At 43.0% G+C, this 17534-nt stretch overlaps 1 protein-coding gene across 15 annotated transcripts in view; it reads right to left on the minus strand.

The window, feature by feature from the left end:
* ptprk (protein tyrosine phosphatase receptor type K) overlaps nucleotides 1–17534 on the minus strand; it is a 78963-nt gene that overhangs the window by 46724 nt on the left and 14705 nt on the right. For all 15 annotated transcript variants that reach the window (XM_086060575.1, XM_086060577.1, XM_086060574.1 and 12 more), the window contains one exon: nucleotides 402–524. In XM_086060575.1, the coding sequence (XP_085916701.1) occupies nucleotides 402–524 (123 nt within the window). The remainder of the gene's footprint in view (nucleotides 1–401; nucleotides 525–17534) is intronic.

A 17534-nucleotide genomic window follows, 5' to 3' on the forward strand; every position in this document is an offset into this window, starting at 1 on the left:
AAGAGATTTGGCCTTTTAGTTAAGAGATTTTACTTTTAACATTGTAAAGTAGGCAACCTTCCCTGTTCCCCTCTTTTGATTAATGACCTCCCTGTTCTTAATTAGACCCTCAACCCTGAGGCAGAAAATTTTTAATTCCCCCCTCATCATCACCATCATGAAAAAAACAACAGATTACAGAGAGAGAGAGGGGGGGGGGGGTGAGTCAAAGTGTTTTAATTGCTTTACTAGTGTGAAACTATCACAAAAATACCCCCTTTAATGGGCCCTGCATTAAAAGTCCAACAACAGAAACAGCCTAACAATACACACAAATATTTATAATGAGCGGATGTTATTTTAATTATAATAGTTATGAAAGCCACTTTTAAAACACTCCTCTATCAAGAATACAGTCTCACCTTTGGGCAGGTATGGGGATATGTAGGGCACTTCCTGGGTGTTGATGTGGGTCCAGTCAAAGTCATCGTAAGGATCTTGTTGGTAGTCACATTTGGAAAAGCCCTCGTCAAACGTACAGCTTCCTGCAACAGGGAATAAAATCACGTTTAATGGCAGAATAAGGGGGGGTCGGGTTTGGTATACCAGAGAGGAACAGAGCAATGGAAAAATAACATAGGTTCCCATTTAGATATGTATTATCTTGAATTAGTAGCAATTGTAATTTACGGAGACTTTCAAGGCCGCTCCTCGTGTAATATTTGGTCTGATGTGATTAGTAAACCACCAAGATTGGGAGCTCCAACAGTCATCCATCAAGGTTAGACAGAATCACCCCTGACTCAACCATCAGCAGCCTTCAGCGGATCATCTGAGCCCCTCACCACCACTTCTGGGCATGCATGTGTGAGCTGGCCGCTTCGAGGACCGCCCTAAACAGGAAGTGGCTCTAATGCAGAGAGACGCCGCCTGTCCCTAGTGGCCAGCAGACCCAATCAACTTGCGATGATACATGGCTTGTACCGGCAATGTGCTGATAGGAACGGCACACTGATTGTAACCAGCCATCTGATTCATTGACCTCGCAGCCATGCGTGGTTTGTGTTAATAACACGGCTCTGGGGTGTTATTACAAAGAAAGGGCAAGCACCATCTGATACAAGTCTCTAATTGTTAGCGGGGACCAAGATTAGGTGACCCTTCTTGACTTATTGGTCATGCTAGCTGCAAAATGGTGTCAGCATCAGGTAAGAGATACATTAATGTACATTCATGGTAATCAGTTTGAAAGTTCCTAAAAGCAAGTGACACAATAGTAAAAATAATTCTGGAACCAGAATTTGGTTTTGACAAAACAACAGACCAAACTTGGCAGCTGATGTTTGATTAAGTGAGAAATAATGATTGTTGAGCAGAAGATATAAAAATAATCTTCTATGTAAATTAACTGAATATATTGGTACTATTTCACAGAAAATCTGTCCAGAATACGCATTTTTCTTTCACCTAGTGGGTTTAACTAAGCAGATTTTGATTTTAAGGGAACTTGGTGTACTTGTTCATAGTGACAGCTCAGCACTAAATCTCAAATTTTAGGTCAATCGGAGCAGATGTTTGGGAGCTCCCCAATACTGACAATTTTGGCAAAAAAAAGGGCGCGCAGTTTTCCTTTGAACCCTTATATCAGGAACTTACTGGGTCAATTTCCACAAGACGGCTATTGAAAGGGAATTTGACAATGATTCCAAATCTGCAATCATTTTTGATTGAAGATTGAAGCATAGGTGGCCACGGCCCTTTTTGGCTAAAGTCGCAAAATTTGGTGGGCTGTAGTTCTCAAACGCCTGCTCCGATTGACCTAAAATTTGAGATTTTGTGTTGCGCCATCACTATCAACAAGTACACCAAATTTCGTTTAAATCAAACTCTGCTTGGTTAAAATGTTCCGATTTTTGGGGGGGCTGATTTGGCATGGAAGAAACAACTCAATTTCCATTCAAATGTATCCCACCCCTTTTGGTGCTCTGTTGTCAGGGTCCTAGTAAAGTAGCAGAGGATTCAAGGCCATGTTTCTTCTTTCTTTACAGGCCAGTCAACACATTGCACCAGAGCTTGTTATGTTGATAAACACTTCTAAACTTCTTCTCAACTACACATAAGACACTCTCCTATGATATCCAAAACCCCAAAGAAAATATGATATATGTATCCAAGAGCAAGTCGCGATGACGCACAACCAGCACTTCCAGCAATGTACATCTCCTAAGTATTTAGTCAGTGCCACGGCTACCTGTGTCCTAGAGCGGATTGCAGCATGCAAAGATGGAGAGCATAACGACAGGCCTTGAGATCCCCCCACTGATCTGAGTGGGAGCTACAGTGGGAGACCAAGAGGAGACAGCCGCTGCCGCAGGAGCAACACGTTAACGTCAAACTAAGTGACTGTTTTGGGCTGCTGGCTGTATAGCTGGCTGTGACTCACGGCCTCGGAAGACGCATTGGATCACGTTCCTCTTGGTGCTCTTTGTAAAAAAAATAATAAAAAAAAACAGCCCGGCTCCATGCATTTCAGTCCAGTTCCGTTCAGTTTTGTTAAGTCTTTGTCACTACGAGTTACCTCGTGGAGATGCCACTTTGTGCAGGGGGCATGTAGTGCGGCACTGACAACACACATTTTGCTGCTTTGAACACATGCTCGACTCGGAAACCTAATTCTGCTGACGTCGAAATGCGTACGCGATTCTTTGTCCCCCACTGTGTGTGCGTCAGTTTACATGTTGCTGTCTGGTAGTTCTCTGCATGAGTGGAAACAGCAAAGTGTGCATGTCGCGGTTTGTCGTAACATGGCAACATCACAAACCTTGCATAGATTTGAGTCTGGGGAGTTACAAGACATGAGCACGTACCTTCAACGGTTACTTTATAAGGTATAGCCACACAATGTACTTGAATAAAACATAGCACTGTCAGAAAGGTATTCACAGTGCATCTGGAAAGGATTCACGGCGATTTTTCTTTACAGTTTGTTATTATACAGCCTTTTACCAAAACTGAATCATAATCCTACACGCAACAACCCATAATAACATGGAAAAGAGTTATTTGAAATGCTTTCAGATCTGAGATGAACCGTTGCCCTAGCCCAGTGGTGGGCAAACTCAGTCGTCAAGGGCCGGAGTCCTGCATGTTTTGGATGTTTCCCTGCTCCAACGCAGCTGATTCCAATCAACAGGATCGTTATCAGGCTTGTGCAGAGCTTGCTGGTGAGCTGATCATATATCAGCTGTGTTAGAGAAGGGAAACATCCAAAACCTGCAGGACTCTGGCCCTCGAGGACCAAGTGTGCCCACCCCCGCCCCTAGCCTAAGGTCAAAGGCGCTCTGGACTCGCAGGTCTTCATCCAGGATATCTCTGTACAGTGCTGCATTTATCATTCTCTCAATCCTGACTAGACTACCACAACATCATGCTGCCACCACAATGCTCCACTGCAGGAATTGTACGGCCATGTAATGAGCGTTGCCTAGTTTTCTCCAAAGGTGACGTCTGGCATTGATGCCAATAACCTTTGTCCCGTCAGACCACAGAATTCTGTCTCTCATGGTCTCTGCAGGTGCTTTTTGGCAAATTCCAGGCGAGCTACCGAGGGAGTGCTGATGCTCTGACAGAGTAACAAAGTAACCATTGGGTTCTTTGTCACCTCCCTGACTCAAGCCCTTCACCCCCAATCGCTCAGTTTAGAGATTTAGCCAGTTCTTAGCAAGATTCTGGTGATTCCAAATATCTCCCATTTATGTATGATGGATACCACTGCAGTTAATGTTGGGCTCATGTTATAAAGTTACTTGGAGTGCTACATGAGAAGGTGTGTGTATACCAATTGTGTGCTTTAAGCGCTTCAAATTGGAACACAAGAGGGTAAAGTGAAATACCAGATGGCAGGAGATTGACGAGGTAAATTCCCACTATCTTAAACTTTACAAGCGGGGGGCCCACCATAATCACCATGTAGATGTTAACCTTGTCTGCCATTTGATGCTGGTAGTGGACAATCACACGCACTCAGTCAAACTATACAATGACACACGTGTAAAGTATATTTGAACAGCATGTATGCATGGTTTAATAAAAAGTATAAGCACGAGCTTGTATCCAGATGGGTCATTATGCCCCTTGCCCATGACTCCATTCACAAGGACACCGAGCCAGAGAAAATGACTGCATGCTAATCACTTCCTAATCAGCTTCTGCGATTGGCTGCCGAGCTAATGAAATAATGGTGACTCATTTGCATAATAAAATAATTAGAGAAATTTGATAACGGCTCAAGGGCAGAGGGGGCGATATGCGCACAGCAACACACATGCACGGTGACAAAAGGATAGATGCGGTGTTCAACTGCAGCAGGCGCATTTGTCCCTGTCACTCAAAATGATTTTGCAGTTATTTGTGAATGACCCCGACCTCCGAAAAGTCAAACGGCCAAACACAAGTGCTTTGCTGTTCAAGAAACGTGGTTCCATGGGAGCCTCCAACAGTGCGTGTTAACCATGTTTAATAGCTCATAATTAGCTCGAATCGCGCTTATGAGGTGTACTGTAAGGTTTAGAAGATGTCATTGGTTTTAGTTGGTTGATTTGTTAAAGTTACAGTACATTGGTATAGGGCAGTGGGCACCAGGTAACTCCCAAGGAGCACATCAGTAGCCCACGGGCCTGTTCTAATAATAGCGCACCAGTGATGGGACATTGCGATTCCCTGGGAATGTTGAAGAAATTATCATTTAAAATTGTGAACGGTGGCAGAGATCGATAGGAATCAAGTAGCATATTGATATTGATCTGTTTAGGGCCGTCGCCATCGAATATTTATTTTTAGATCAATTATTGCATCGACTTAAGGAATAGCACTGCTGTAACGTAAACAGAGCAACCATAAATATGAGGGTGGCCTGTAACTGACGGGTTGTCGGTATGATTCCCTCAACCGACAGAGAGTCGTTTTAATAGTCAGCCTGATGCACTTCCGAGCTGCAAATGCTGAGACATTGGAGCATTATGTAAGACGTTCTTAAGTATCCAATGTCATATCACTTGAAATGGCAAGACAGCACACTCCTACACTCCTACGAGTTACACGTAATCCTATTTGAATTTAGAGAAACTTCCAAGAGTGCATCTTAAGAGCAACCTGTTCAATTTAAACTCAAAAGGCTTTTTGACAACCGCGTTTGGTATTCATTTCCTCTCCTTCATAGTTCCTCTCTCAGGGAAAAACAATATGCATCATCTGCATCACTTATCTCAAATATATTTGCTGAAGAAACACTTTTTCTCTTTAAATAAGAATGAGGACAAAAGCAGCTTTCTAGCCAAGACATGCAAATATTAATTAGACTGATACCAGATCACGTTGAATTTCTTTTGCTTTTTTAAAGAGATAACCTCTTGCGTAATGTTCAGAGAAATTAACCCAACTCTCGAATGTTTTCTTCTTCTTCTGAAAGCAGATGGCGCTGATTTGCCAAATCTTTTGAAAGCCCACAATTGACGTTGACTGCAAAGGACACTAATAAAGTTACGTCTCATCATTTGCTGTGTCATCTTTGCTTTTTTTTTTTTTGTTCTGCGCCCGTGTCTGAGAATAGGTGAAATTAACCTGAAATGATACAAGGTGACATCAGAGGCCGACGCACACTGCCGTAAACACATACACCCTCCTCGCTCTCTCTCCTGTCACGCTTCAGTGGCCCTTGCAGCGCAGTGCCATCAAAGCCAGGGCGCACACGCACACACACACACACACACACACACCTCGCCTGTTAACCATACACGCTGGCATGCGCAGTCACACAGCCAAATACACATGACTAGCATTGAAAAACACACATGAACACACTCCGAGCTGTACTTTAATTGGAAATGCTGAAGGCAGAAGAATTTCTCCTTCATCTCACAATGCTGTAATTGAATCTCAGATGTGTGCGCGCACAAGTTTATGTGTGCGCGTGTGTATTCTGCTGATTCAGGAGTTTCCATTGAAAGTAAAAGAGCAAATGTGTGTTTTTCATTTCTGTCCTTCCACCTCCGACTTTCCTCCCTCTCCTCGTCCTGCTCCTCTCTTGGGGTTAATGCCATTTTCCGACACAAATTCAAGCAACTTGCGGCGCCTATTGTCATTATTTGCAATAAACTGATGAAAAGCTTGCACAGATTGAGGACCGCTCTGACCTGGTTCGCCGCATGTCGCCGTTTCAACAATCGAGGCAAAACGAGCCCTCATCCTGAGGGTTTGAACGGTTGGGCAAAAATACGTTGAATTGTGTTATTCAACGAGGCTGCAGAGCAGTGAATGTAGGACATGTCGCAAATGCTTGATCTGCGAACAAAACAACTTACTAATGACCTGTCATCAAAATAATTACCCACAAAGCTTAGAGGAACCATCGCTTGGTGTCACAATGGCCCTTTGTCAGCAACAAGATTCAATTAAACTCTCGACGGAAAACTGTGTAAATCTAAATTCTTCTATTATAGCCTGTGGAACACAGATTGGATTATTTTTTACAAGCAGTACTACATTTTTAAAAGCCCACTCAACCAGCGCGTACCAAAGAAATAGCACACTCTTGATTCACCTCCTATTTTGTGCTTAATGAGGCTGCCACAGATAAGAGTGACTTACAAAACTGTAAAATATCAGAAAGTAAACTTTTTGTTTTTAATTACCAACACAACTATGTGTCCAGAAGACACAAAATACTTGTGGGGTGTGCATTTCGCCACAAAAGACAATCCGATACGGTTTTTGATACATGCGGTACAAAACGGTTCAAAGACGGTCGATTGGATTCGGTTCCGCTCAGTAGCATTACGACACGTTTCAATATGGTACGGTTCTTTTGGAGAGGGTATGATGCGATGACGTTTCGGTTGTCATTTTACATACATTTGAAAGAACTTGTCACTACTGCAAATGTGCCAGGAACTCATCAAAATGTATGGATAGTTCTGTCACTATCTAATATTTTTAAATCGATTATTCTACTGTTTATGCCATTGATTCATCGATTAATTGGATAAAAAACTATTTTGCATTTGAGGGCATTAATAACATTTTTCCTGGTTACTGATTATTATTGTTGTTTATTTGGTATTGCTTATCAATAAAAATAGAATTAAACAACAATTCAGCAATATCACACGAGAGGGATTGTTTGTGGCACCCTGAATGCCATTTTAGTCCAACCTGTTTAATCTCTGTCAATCTACACCGTCAGCAGTCAAACCTCTGTTGGCATTAAATTGACAGATTTTATCGTTATCACTGGTCATTTTTTGTGCGTGAATTATGAGTTTGTGTTCACAAATCAAATCACAGTCAGTAGGGATGCACTGCGCACAACTTGCAGTATCTCTCCTTTAAGATAGTCACTGCGCTCTAACTACTGTTCTTCCCTTTTTATGCTGACATTTAAGCAATTTCAAACTCTTGACTGTTTGGCCGATTGGCAGAGTAGATAACGTGTGGGAACTCAGTTGGGTGGTGACGATGGAGAGGCGCCTGTCAATCACAAAAGTCACTATTACGTGGCCCTCTCAAGCTGGGAATGTTACGTCTCTGTCGATTCTTGGTGCAAAAGAGGCCAGAAAGGATTGGAAAACACGCCGAGGCTTATCTTTACCACCCCTTCCCTCTCCCCCCCTCTTGGTGCCTTTGCTAACCGCGAGTGAGTTCTCCCAAAAGTCCAGCGGGAGTCAGATTTCAGTCCATTCTCAGGAAAGTTGAGCCATCCTCCTCACCAGACACTTAGCCCGGTTGCCCACATGCTGTCTCTAATCAGTGTGGTATACGTGTTGCAACGAGAAGTGCTCACTCAACAGCTCACCATAAAATACGGGAGGGCAATGTGAAATCCGACATGATGGAGTGTTCTGTCGAGCGTGACAAGGTAAACATTTGCCACCGCAGCAAAGTGAGAGCAGATGACGGCATCACTTAAAAGACCAGCCTATAAAACTCCGGGATCAGAAGCTATGTCAATGTGTGCGATTTCGAATAGGGGGTGGGGGTACTGATTAAGCCCTTTGGCAGCACTCAACTCTGCTCTCAGAACTAAGAGCACAGCTGGTAATTTAGTGCCCAAATCCCTAAACGACATGTCTGAACTGGCTACTTCCCTCCTCCCTTTTTACCGCACCCTTGACCTCAAAATGCTGACTGACTGACTCGGGACCAACGTTAGCTTTTTCCGTTTCAAGCAGAACGGGAACAATGCAGGGAGCAATCATTTTTCGTGATTTATCTGCCTGGCATGCATCTATGCGTTGTAATAGCGACTGTAATTCTTCGGTAAATGATCACCGCGATGAGTCACACGCGCAAGGGAGAGATCTTGGACCATGCAGGACCGCATCAGTGATAGATGTTGCTCAATGCTTTCTAATTGGAGACAATAGCCCCCCTTTACCCTGCCCAACATTTTCCAGTGGCTCTCCTGTAAAAACAGCATGCTTTAGAACAACCCAGTCAACCCAGCCATTTTTACCTTTCGGAGGTAGTGCGGCTCCAAAATATGGACACGAAGGCTGATGTCGTAATGCAGCTGATTATCGTATGTTGCTGTTTGAAAGCGCCCACAGTTGCGTCAACACCCCAGCACACTTGGCGTGACTGATTTCCAAGACCGCCGTTAAAAAAAAAAACCCCGTCTATAAAATCTACTTGATCCGTCTTCTCTACAGAGGGAAAGCAAACCTTTCTACAGGCTCGCCGATGGATTACCAGGGGAATACGACAATATAATGCTTTGGCCATTGCGTAAGATTTGAATGGGCCGATCACTGAGCGGACAGGGTGCAGTGAGTCTCTTAAGCCAATTGGGCCAGAAGCTGAGGTTTTGGACTGAAAAGCAGGTCTGGAGTGGATGAGATAAGCGCAGAACAAACACACGGTAAATGCCAGCCCACACAGACAGGAACACGCTCCAATTGAAATACAGTGTAAGTCAGGATAACTGGAAGTGGGAAGGGGAAAATGATGGGATGTGGGGGGGGGGGGGGGGGGGGGGGGTAAGCCAAAGTTATGAGAATCGTGAGAGAACTATCAGGAGAAAAATATCAGTTCAATCTGTATCGGCAGGCCGGGGACACACTGAATTGACAAGCCGACCCCTCCAATTGACCGGCGAGGTGGTCCAAAAGCGGACCAATTTACTGGGCGCACAGCGGGTGGGATTTAGTCTATCCTGTGGTTGTGCAGCAGAAGCATTTCTGTTGTTCAGCATAACCAGCTAAAAGCGGTTCCCCGCGCCGGCATACAAAGATTAACCTGAAACAGCACTAACACTGGAGAGCGGGACAGTGGCATAGATGGGGGTGGGGGGAAAATGGTAAATATTTGAAATAATAAAAAAAATACAATATTAGACTTAAAAGAGGAAACTGCGGCAAGAATAACATTGGAAAAATGTTTGTTGGACCTATGAGACGGATACAAATTTTAATTATATAAAGCCAAACATGAAAGAGATAGTGTCAGATGAGCGCTTTTATCGTTGTTTGTGACACAGTTCTGTCTCACAACAAAAGATAGCTAACGATAGCGTTTAGAGTCCTGGTGGAAATGTACTTCTCACTCCTAGCACAGACAAACAGCGAGCAACAACAGTGGTGGAAACCTCAGATGCTCAAAAACAAAGAAAACAAATACATGAGGGAATAACAGATATAAGCAGGCCAGACAAGAACCATCTCACCAGGGTTCTGCTGAGTTAAACATACAATAATTTCTGCTCGGATGTCAGATTTGGCAGTGGTAGGGTTTAAAAACAGCACACGAAAAATCCTATTGAATGTCCCCATGTGGCCAGACCTTGTTTCTTGAAATGTTGTACAGCATAAAGCAGTTTGGAACCCACTGTTACTTATTGTTACTTGTACATACAGTAGGCACTGTTTACTGTTAGAGACAGTTGTGTATTAAAGGATATTTGTGCAGTTTGTCGCTTTTTTTTTTACTTGCAACTGCCACCTCTGGCCCAAAGTGTAACTGCAGCATCTGTGTCAGGCTCGTTCATGGTGCGCGTGTGAGTATAGAGAAATTTCAAAAGATTTGGATGGAAAGCTTCTAAAATGTATTAATTGTTAGACATAAAAATGAAACAATCAGTTAACTTGAATGACAAATGCCCTTCAAACTCATGTATCTTATTTTTTTTTTGATCATTTTGATTTTGTACAATGACCTTCGACTTTATAGGTTCAACTGTATTTGGAAGTATATCTTAAACATGGAGCTAAAATGAGTGAGTCTTTTGCATTCAACTTAAAAATGGTCTTGCCTGGCTTAGCATGTAGCAAGTTGTTGCAAACAGGCCCCTGCCTGGAAATACAGGAATGCGAACTTCTGATTCTTCCAACGGGCTCCACCACTGACACAATTGTCAGACATATTGGAATGACGCCCGAGGTGAGCGCGGCATTGCGTAGTGCGCAAGGATATGGGTGTGCACTATGTCACCCTTACCTGTAAAATGTGGTCAACCACCACTTTGGGCTTATGACTGATACAGGAGCAAAAAGACCCTGCGGGGGAAAAGTGTGAAATGAGATATACAAAACTCTCGACTGACTCCACCCCCCATATGTGTGCATATAGGCAGTAAATCAGTATTGGGAATTGTCATCTCGTTACGATAGCTGTAAGTGGCCCGAGGACAGCTGTTATTACATTTAGCAATACTGTACATGAGGAATTGTGTGTGTGGAATTCAGAGGAAATACATGTAGAAAGATCGTAGCTAATCATTTGGTACTCGTGTCCCGCCGATGGGAGTATAATGCGGGAAAACCGTCGCTCGTAAGAGAAGCTGTATTGGCCAATTGCATTCATTCATCTTGATACAATTCTGTGTCACCGTATGAATGCATGACGTGGCGCCGAGTGGTGCGGCAGGTAGATGTGTGGTGACTACGGGGAGTGCCTTTTTGTGTGTGAGCCCATTGTGAAATTCAAAAGCTCTTAGAATGAGCTCAACCGGTTTCGAACTCGGGCTACAGTGCACTGCCTCAGGCTCGCGCACATACACGCACACCCCAGACAGTATTGAATGACTCCTTTCGGTTTTTTTCTTTGTCTCAGACTGCCCTCGATGAGGACAATAAACAAATATATGGGCTGGTTCGAGGCTTAATGGTCAAACGAATGAGTGGACACTTGCTGATTTCGATACCCGCATGCACATTAACGACTGGCCTTGGCTTTTTATTGTGTATGAAGGATGATGTCGTCTGGGAGTCTGTTTTTCGGCTTGCTAGTCACGTCTGGTGCATTTTGATCTTTGTTTAACATTGGGAACTGGTTTTCACAGGCGTTCTTCAAATAATCGCCTGGTACTGACAACGATTGCAGAAAGGGCACCTCCAATCATTATCTGAAGTGCACTTTATAATTGGGCTGGACCGACGAGGGATGGGCGAGTGAGTACATGTACCAGCTCTCAAAAGCTCTCGTGCAGTGGTGGGCAAACTCGGTCCTCGAGGGCCGCAGTCCTGCAGGTTTTGGATGTATTTCCCTGCTTCAACACAGCTGATTCCAATCAACAGGGTCGTTATCGTGCTTATGTAGAACTTGCTGATGAGCTGATCGTATATCAGCTGCGTTGGAGAAGGGTAACATCCAAAACCTGCAGCACTCCGGCCCCGAGGGATCCGAGTGTGCCCACCCCTGCTCTAGTGGTATCAGTGGGTAATCACGAGTGACTATTTGTACTGGTATCTGTCTGGTATCAAGGACCTATTATTCAGTTGCGGTAACGAAAAGTACGATGGAGGTGATTCCAAACCCCATTAGCTTCAAGGAAATTAAACATTTTAATTTGCATTAACTACACGGTTATTCAAGGAGATCTTAGTGTTCATTTTCTAAATCGATTAACACTCGAGACTCCTTTATAATCAGCCATTCTAATGAGAGAGATAAGGGCACCGAGCTGTAATGTTCTGAATGTGAGCATTGTAAAAGGTAAGCGCCATGGAAACCAAACGCAAAAACAACACAAACAAATGATTAACAAGGATACGAGTCCTTCAGTTAAATAAACACTGTATATATTTTTCAGTACTGCACAGATGTGGCCATCGCTTGTATTTCAGCTGACAGCCAAAACTGTCTCCTGCAAGCAACATTTTTTTTTTTCTCGACCTTGGCAGAGAAGCCAGACCATTGATTTGAGGACAGTAAACGCATGAATCGCTCTACGGCACCTCGAAATAAATGGGAGCGGGAAAAAATATATAGATGAACAAGAAAACACTTTTGTCTTACAAGGATCTTGCACGGCCTTGAAAACAACTCTCGCTATTTGTGATGTGTGGATGCTAATCACAACTAAATGGGTTCATTATTCACCATTTACGGACAGAACTGATCATGAATAGATGCGCGCTGTATGTGGCGTTTAAGACAAACTCAAGAGACTAAAAAAAATATTCCTTTATGGGGGAGCAGACATAATCCTGTTGTGTCAGTGTTCATGGGGAGTGATGATTTTGTGGCCTGTCGCCCCAGTTCATCACATCAGACCCCGTGTCCTGGTTCCTTCTCAGGCATGGCGCCTCTGCCGGGGGCCTTTTTACATTTTACCATTAGGAAAGGACAACTAGAGGAGGGTACCACTTAAGTATATACAAACAAACAAACCCTTTTCCAGGTCCCCAAGACCTCGAGATAGACACTGACCAAGGTCAACCAACACACGCTAAACTCGAATTGTTTGGCTTTTCTTCATTACTCTCAAGAATCTGTAGTTCTTCCAGTATATCCAGTTTTTTCTCCTTAAGGAGAAAATGCAAAAATCAAGAGATTTCAACCTTTTGGAACCAGTTGGCAAGCTGTGCCCTCTATAGCGTCCATTCTTTTTAACGTTCCCACAGCATTGCCCTCACTAGCATCACATCAAAACAGCTATCTTCCTTTGTTCCCAAGACATTCTGACATGATCACAAGCCCATTGTGGCACGTCCATGGCCGATTACGTGCCAAGTAATTAACGCTGTTTGTGTTTGTTCCATGAACTGTTGGTGGACCTTGATAATGGAAAACAAGTAAGGACTGGCTGCATTGTCATAATCCAATCTATTAATAAATGTCCATCGTTGCGCCTCCTGATCATTCGCGTCGAGTTCCACTTTCTTTTGCATCTTCACAGTAATCTGTAATCACTTAAAGCAGTGGCCCCTCGATTAATTTAAATATGATAAAAATATTTTCTCCACTGTAAGTTTTTATAACACTGTTCACCACTAGATGGCAGCCATTGCTAAATGCTTTCACCGGACGACACATCCCCCCCCCCAAAAAAAGCAAGAGCATTTCTGGTAAAATAGGAAGCAGATAATATGTTATATCAAATTTAGTGCCCTTCAATCAAAAGTCCACAAATAGCGATTCAAATAAATAAATAAATAAAATTAAACAACAATAGTTAAATTTCGTTCAAAGTGTATTAGTTACTATAGCTATCAAGCAATAGAGGTTTGTTTCGTCCTGGATTGTTACAGAACAACAATAATCCAACAATCAGGTCTCTGTAAGGTTGTTGACTAGGGCATGATACAGATTATATATATATATATATATATATATATATATATATATATATATATATATATATATATATATAAATAATAATAAATAAGGTCATTCTCTTTTTCTCTGAAGTGCACATTCAGGCAAATGGGGAGAGCACAGTCTTTTTCTTGCTCATGTTAATGTAAGTAATCCAAATGGACAGGATGCTTTGTTATATGCTGGGAGAGCTAGTTGGAGAGAGAGAGAGAGAGAGAGAGAGAGAGAGAGAGAGAGAGAGAGAGAGAGAGAGAGAGAGAGAGAGAGAGAGAGAGAGAGAGAGAGAGAGAGAGAGAGAGAGAGAGACAGAGAGAGAGAGAGAGACAGAGGGATCACCTGCTTTGAATGTCCGCACCTCTCTTCCTCTTAAGAAATGTTGACAACGAAATCAATGCACAGTATTAAAGAAAACCGGTACATGCTTTGCGCAAGTTCTGCGTTGGACCTTAAAGTAGAAAATGTATACAAAATGTCAGGGCCACTCGTATTCAGATTAAGATGGGAAAATATATAACACAACAAGGATGTACTGTAAGGTGGCGTGCGTGTGTTATGGTGCCATGCGCCCACAGGAGTTTACGTCTATACAGGCAGGATTTCAAATGTGCACGTCTGTCTGCACATATTTCTGAATATGTGAGTGTGTGGTGGTATGCCAAGGGCATTGAAAGGGAGGGGGGGGGGATTCGGGGGCACTCAAACAAACAACTTGAAGAGCAAAAAGCAGCTTCCTTGGACCGAATGCGTAGCCGTGGGCAATGTGAGTGTGGATGTGAACGTGCATGTGTGCGCTTTGGCCTGAGGCGATGTGACTGTGTGTGAGGAGTGGACTCGGAAAGGAACGAGAGTAAATGTCCATACACAAACATGCGTGTAGTCGTATCCCCGTGAAAGACATTTGCCTCAATCTTACCTAAAAGTAAATAGCGTCTTGGGTTTAACCTGCTGCCCTCAACTTTAAACCTCTCCCAACTTGGCCACAGTGTTAAGTAGTCCGGGTACAGCTGGTGCAATAGCTTGAAATACCGTCGCCACAAAATAACCACACACAAAAATGTAAGTCTCGGCCAATGGCAACAAAAGTGAGACGACCCCTAAGTGAAAATGCTCACTTTGGGTGGACTCACTTTTGTTGAGATTTTGACAATAATGGCTGTATTTTGAGTTATTTCGAGGGGATAGACATTAGAGCAGCACTGAATACATCGTGTCAAAATTTATTTTTTGTGAGACTGTATTTAGGTTTATATTAAACCAAGTCATGAGAGTAAGTGTAATATACTATCAGTCTCAATCTGGAAGTGTCACATTTGGTGTAAATGGATGAGATATGTGACGATTTGTAAGCTTAAACTGTATTGAGGAAATGCGATCAAATAAACAGCATAAGTCACTGCTACGATACGACGGACTAAATATATAGCGTATTTATTTTGACTCATAATCAACAGAAGATCTTCTCTGCTGTAATAAGTTAACTTTACATTTAGAGTGGAGTACGCTCTTCACACGACGCACACACCCCGTGTATCAAGCACACGCTGATGTTTGGAATATTAAAAGGGTAAATCTGTCTGTAACAGCAGAAAGTCTGAATGGTGCACATTCCGCCATGCAGACTAAAGCTGATTTCATTATAGATAAATCTCATTTATCTATTCAATCTCTCTCTCCTATCTGTCTGTCACATTCTATTTCTCCCCCTTTATTCCTGCCAATGTGTGTCATTTCCCACATTCAGGCTCCCCCGCTCGCTCGCTTTTTTTTATTTTTATTTTTTTTAGCTCTTATCCTTCATTCATTTGTGTCGCTCCATCTATCTCTCGGTGTCATCTGTTGCATGTAATTGGTAAGCATATATATGAAGAGGAGCACTGACACTTGAGGGTAATAGTAGTCAAGATATGCTGTGCGTGTGTATGTGTGTGTGTGTGTGGGGGGGGGGGGGGGGTCTGTTTGAAAACAGAGTCCACCAGAGCAATCAAAATGAATTCGACTCTCACTCGCTACATTCATTCTTCGCGCTCTTGCTTTCCCTCGGATATAAGATGGTCTCTGTAATACAATAAAGAACTTGGCTTTGCTCTGTGTGTGTGCGTGCGCGACAATTTTTACCCCCCAACTCTCAGTCTCATCATTGCAGCTCTTCCACTGAGGTGTGTTTCAATAAATCACGCTGTCGCGCGCGCACCCTCACGCACACACAGTCTCTGCTTAATAAGCTGCATTCAGAGCTCCTGGGTTTATAGAAGCTGAAACGGCACAAAACTAGAGTGTTTTCTTTTGTTTGGTGGTGGTTCTTTATATTCCCTTTCTTACCCTTTTTTTTTTTTTTTTGCAATGTTGCTATTGTACGTCTATTTAATATATGTTTAATTTATAACGTCAGGAACTATTATGAGACTTCAGCTCAGTAAGCATCTAAGTCAGGGGCGACTTTCACCCAAATTTGATCTCAAGTTGGGTGGACCAGTATGTTCGTGGCCTAATGGCCTATACATAACGACAGGTAAAATAATTACACATACATTCTGAGTAATTTGAAATTTCTTCACAAAAATTAGCACTTTTTTTTTTTTTGCATCAAATCTTCAGCCAGAATTACATTCAAGTGGTTGTCAGTGTGACAAAAACAACAACAATACATTTTGGTGAAAAACTGCTGTTTGTGTTCTGTCCTCACGAGCCAGGTTGGGCCCCGGAAACGGCCGGTCCTGGCCCACAGGCCGTATGTTTGACACCCTAGAACTAAATGACAAACTCAACAGGGGATTTTCTTTCTTTTTTTCTAGCTTCATCAATGTCGTCTGATATGAAATACTTAGATTGTGCCCTATTTTCAAACTTCATAGTGTGATGCTTAGCAGTTAACAGCTGTATTATTTTGCCCTTCTGTTAATTACACATGCTAAATTTAGAGTTTGCTGTTTGTGTTCTATTTTGGACTTAAATTCTCTATTGCAGTGACTGTTTTGCCTTTTGTCAGAAATAAATGAAAGGTCTTTCTTTAAAATGATCTGTCATTGGTTGAATATACATTTTATGTATCAAAAAATACAAGAAGTATACTACAGTTTTGGAAAAAAAAAAGTGGTATTGGAAAGCTCTAGTATAATTTGTACTCTAACTTTCAAGACTCTGTACAGCAAACTTGGTCCAAACTATGTCACGCCTTTGTGTCATGTCTGCATGTTCTTCCCTGTGCCACATTCATTTCTACGCCAACTATCACACCGCATGTGAGGAATCTCTCGCTGCTCCAAAAGCATGTCAAACATGGACAGGACAGACGGCGAGGAGGCAGACAAGTGTGGAAAAAGAGCAAAGGGGGTCTTGGGGGGGGGAGAATGGACACCTGGACGAGTCCTGAGGCTCTGCGGGGAGGTGGAAGGAAGGAGGATGGGTGGAACGGTGAGAGGATTCTCTCAGCTGTAACATGTGTGTGTGTGTGTGTGTGTGTGTGTCTATGCGTGTTCCATATGTGCTCTAGTGCTGCAGGAGTTTAACGGGGGTAGTAACAGATGGACGTACACACACTGACGCACACAAACAAATGACAAGAGTCCAGCCATTGGCATCATGTAACCACAATTCAGCAGTTATGAACTCCGGTTCTGCCACCTCAATGTGGTAAGTTTTACGGCATAAAGACTGAATCAAAATTCGTACACTAGGCAAGAGAAAGGGTTGAATTCGACATTTTCCCCCCCTTACTAAAAGAGAGCTTTCTAAAACTGTTGTTTAAATAACAGAAATTTAGCTATTCAGACAGGCCGGTTGAGTCTTTGGCGCATCGCCAGCTATGCCTTTTCTCCCATTGAGCCACTTTTTCATCCTCGTGGATCCTTCAGAGAGCAATTGTGTCAACCTGCCACTCGACACGCCAACGCGCCGGCGAACACACGGCACTTCAAAGCATTCGACTGGCCACATCAGACTGGTAAACAGGCTCGCTTGTGCATGCG

The sequence above is a fragment of the Leptonotus elevatus genome, chromosome 18 (genome assembly GCF_054856555.1).
Source record: "Leptonotus elevatus isolate MCC_2025b chromosome 18, RoL_Lele_1.0, whole genome shotgun sequence".
Classification (NCBI taxonomy): domain Eukaryota; kingdom Metazoa; phylum Chordata; class Actinopteri; order Syngnathiformes; family Syngnathidae; genus Leptonotus; species Leptonotus elevatus.